Genomic DNA, 3,777 nt, shown 5'->3' with positions numbered 1-3,777 from the left:
TGAAAATCTAAGCATAATGGAACAAGAACCTAATATTGCGCAAGAAAAAACGCTCCTTGAATATTTTTCACCTATTTCATCTAATGCTCCATCATGCATTGTTTTGCCTACTACTAATGCCACTCATTTTGAACTTAAACCTTCAATCATTCAATTGTTGCCTTCTTTTTATGGTTTAGAAAGAGAAGATCCTTATATGCATGTAAAAGATTTCTTGGATATTTGCTCAACTTTTCGTTTTTCAAAATTTTTCGGATGAATCGGTTAAGCTTAGGTTGTTTCCTCTTTCTTTAAAAGATAAAGCCAAAGCTTGGTTAAACTCGCTTCCAACTAGAACCATAACCACTTGGGATCAACTTTTTAATAAATTTCTTGCCAAATTTTTCCCCATGTCCAGAACTGATAATTTAAGAAGAGAAATCTCCGAATTTTATCAAAAAGATAATGAAGAATTTTATGAATGTTGGGAAAGATTTAAAGATTTAGTATTAAAATGTCCCCACCATGGTTTTGAAAAATGGAGACTTGTAAAATATTTTTATGATGGTTTAGCCCCTTCAAACCGACAAATGATTCAATCTATGTACACCGGAAAATTTTTGAAATTACAAGGGCAAGAGGCTTGGGAAGCTCTTGAAGAATTGTCTGTTAATTCACAACAATGGAATTATTCTGAGCCTAGGTCTAGAGAAAATAATGCACCTAAAAGAGGAGGAAAATATGAAATTAAAGAAGAAACTGATTTGAGAACATCTTTTGAAAAATTAGCAAGAAAAGTAGAAGCCTTAGTCATAAGTCAAACTATGAGTTCTCATGTTCAACCTAAAAAAGATGTTTTTGCTAGTACTTGTCATAATGATCAATCATGTCCTTCTTTTCTTGAAACATTTTCCGAAGAGGCTAATGCATTACATTCATATCGTAAACCAAATGATAGTCCATTTTCTAACACATACAATCCTAATTGGAGAAACCATCCCAATTTTTCATGGAGACAAAACCAACCACATATGAACCAAGGAAACCAATTCAACATGCCAAATCCGAATCATGCCCAACCAAGTCAACCTTACCCTCCACAAAGAAAGCCTTCCTTAGAAGACACTTTACAACAATTAATGCAATCCACCCAACAAATCATGCAAAATCAATCTCAATCCATTGCCAAACTTGAGACACAATTGGGTCAACTTGCCAATGCCGTAACTGAGAGAGAAAAAGGGAGATTTTCTAGCCAAGCCATCCCAAATCCTAAAGGCCAATATGAAGTAGGAGTTCCTAGTCATAAAGAAGAAGCCAAGTCTATTTCAACACTTAGGTCTGGAAAACAAATTGCCAAACCCGACTACACACCTCAAGTTGAAAAAGACCAAAGCCAAAGTTCCAACACAAATGACTTGTCAAAAGATAATGATCAAATTATTCCTTCCTTTCCAAAAGCTCCTTTTCCACAAAGATTATTTCCACTCAAAAAAGGCAACCAATATAGTGACATCTTAGAAGTGTTCAAACAAGTAAGTATCAACATCCCATTCTTAGATGCCATTAAACAAATTCCTGCCTACTCCAAATTCTTGAAAGACCTTTGCACTGTTAAAAGAAAAACTAATGTTCCAAAAAAGGCATTTTTAACTGAACAAGTTAGCTCCATAATTCAATATAAAAGCCTTGTGAAATATAAAGATCCTAGTTGTCCAACAATTTCATGCATCATTGGTGATCATTTTATTAACAAAGCTTTACTTGATTTAGGAGCTAGTGTGAATTTATTGCCTTATTCTGTTTATAAGCAACTTGGTCTAGGAGAATTAAAACAAACTTCTATAACACTTCAATTAGCTGATCTATAACACCCTAACTAGCATAGCCGTATTACGTTATTTTTAAACGTACTGTGCAGCTCGTTGCTAATCAACGAGGTTTATAGAAGTCGTGATTAATTAAATTTTTTTTCTTTTTAATTAAACTTATAAAATATTCATACAAAAATACTCGAGATCCTGATTACAAAACATTTTACAAAAGTTCACTGACTATACAAAATACTTGTCGCCTAGCGACTAATTACCAAAAAGCCTTGCTGTCCCGAGGATCGTACGCTCCAGGCCTAACCGCCCCGACATGTACAATCTTCAACGGCTCGCTCTCACGGTTCCTCAGCCTTAGCCTTGCCCTTACCTACACATAAACATAGCACTGTGAGTCGACAGACTCAGTAAGAAAAGAATAAATCATAAACATACATAAACCACGGGTTATGATCAGACGCCCATACCCTTGACCATAACCCTAACTGCAGTGTCCCACACGATACTGAGTTCCGAACGTTCATAAGACGGTACTATTGACAAGTAACAGCCTATACTCGGTACACTGGTCATACTCCAGCTGCTAGTCATACTCTAGCCTGTACCGATGTGTTACATTATCAGCCTATACTCGGTTCAGTGGTCATACTCCAGCTGCTAGTCATACTCTAGCCTAACTGATGTGATACGGTCACATAGCACTATACCACCAACCCTAGTATCAGCCTATACTCGGTATACTGGTCATACTCCAGTTGCTAGTCATACTCTAGCCTAACCGATGTGATATGGTCGGGTGGTACGAAGCCAACATACATATCTAATGTAATCTAACAGGCTTCCTAACATGCATGCTAAACATGTAATATATATGCATATTGTTATACTAAGCTTACCTCAATTCCAAATTCAGGTGTGCCGGTCAACCTGACTGGAACGAACTGCGCGGCGGTTTACAGGCTCCTAAACCATAACAATCACAACACTAATAAGTGATACGCTAAATCACTTCCCGGGGACTTAAACTAGAAACTAAAAGTTTCCATATCGATAAAAAGCATGGCAATACCCCAAATAACAAGAAAACGAGAAAATCTAGGGTTCCTAAAAATTTCCCAACCGGCAGACCGGTTGCACAACCGGAATTCCGGTTCTGGAAATTCCTGAACCCCATCCGGAATTCCGGATGCACAACCAGAATTCTGGTTCCTCGCAGACCAAAATCAAAAATTCATAACTCCATCAATTCGAATCCAAAGCATATCAAATCTTCCAGACCTGTTCTAGACACCCCTAGGAACAAATCCAAAGCATTAAAACCGAGCTTCAACCACAGAAACTCATTTCACCATTGGAGGTTCAAGATTGAGTTTAAAAACTCAAAACTTGACTAAACCTCCCAACAGCCACCAAATCAAGCATAAACCAACATGTTTCAACATAATTTAACACCAGGAAACACATTTAAACAGCAGCAACAACTACAGCAACAAATTTCATAATTTTTCTTTGAAAACTAAAGCTTTTGAACCAAAACTTCTCAAACTAGAACAAGAGAAATTAACATGCATTTCAGCCTATCTAATCCAATCAATTCCAGCATTTTAATCCAAGAAACAACAACAACAATTAACAGCAGCAACAACATTAAAAACCATACATGCATTACTCATTTTTCATCATTTTCAACAAACTTAAAGAGAGAGAGAGATTAGGAGCTAACCTAGCTTGATTAGAACACCAAAAAGGAGATGAATTCACAAGAAAAATTCAAAGATCCTTGCTGCTCAAGGAGGCCGAAAATAGAGAGAGAGAGAGTTGAGAGAAAAATGGTTTGATTTTCTTGATTTTTTTTTTCTAACTTTGAAAAATAAAAGATAAATGAAACATCAACACTATATTCAGCCAACACTAAACATAATAAATACTTATTTTCCACATACTAAGTCCACAAAAGGACAAAACAATA

General features: G+C 36.2%; 1 protein-coding gene and 1 non-coding gene across 2 annotated transcripts; one reads left to right on the top strand and one right to left on the bottom strand.

Annotated features, from left to right (window-relative positions):
- Nucleotides 1-404: 404 nt before the first annotated feature.
- On the bottom strand, nt 405-511 carry LOC115696014 (small nucleolar RNA R71). The gene has a single exon (XR_004007616.1). It is a non-coding gene; the product is annotated as a small nucleolar RNA R71 (small nucleolar RNA).
- A 58-nt stretch (nt 512-569) lies between these two features.
- Nucleotides 570-1,850, top strand: LOC115694987 (uncharacterized). Its single transcript, XM_061118090.1, has one exon. It carries the CDS (start codon nt 570-572, stop codon nt 1,848-1,850), a length of 1,281 nt encoding a protein of 426 aa, XP_060974073.1.
- Nucleotides 1,851-3,777: the final 1,927 nt, after the last annotated feature.

The sequence above is a fragment of the Cannabis sativa genome, chromosome 6, assembly GCF_029168945.1.
Source record: "Cannabis sativa cultivar Pink pepper isolate KNU-18-1 chromosome 6, ASM2916894v1, whole genome shotgun sequence".
In the NCBI taxonomy this organism is placed as follows: Eukaryota; Viridiplantae; Streptophyta; class Magnoliopsida; order Rosales; family Cannabaceae; genus Cannabis; species Cannabis sativa.
Note: the sequence above shows the minus strand (reverse complement) of the source record. Positions and strands in the feature narration are given on the sequence as shown.

Bases quoted from the DNA above. Each gene is read 5' to 3' on its own strand.
- LOC115694987 (XM_061118090.1), top strand. From the start codon at position 570: ATGATTCAATCTATGTACACCGGAAAATTTTTGAAATTACAAGGGCAA.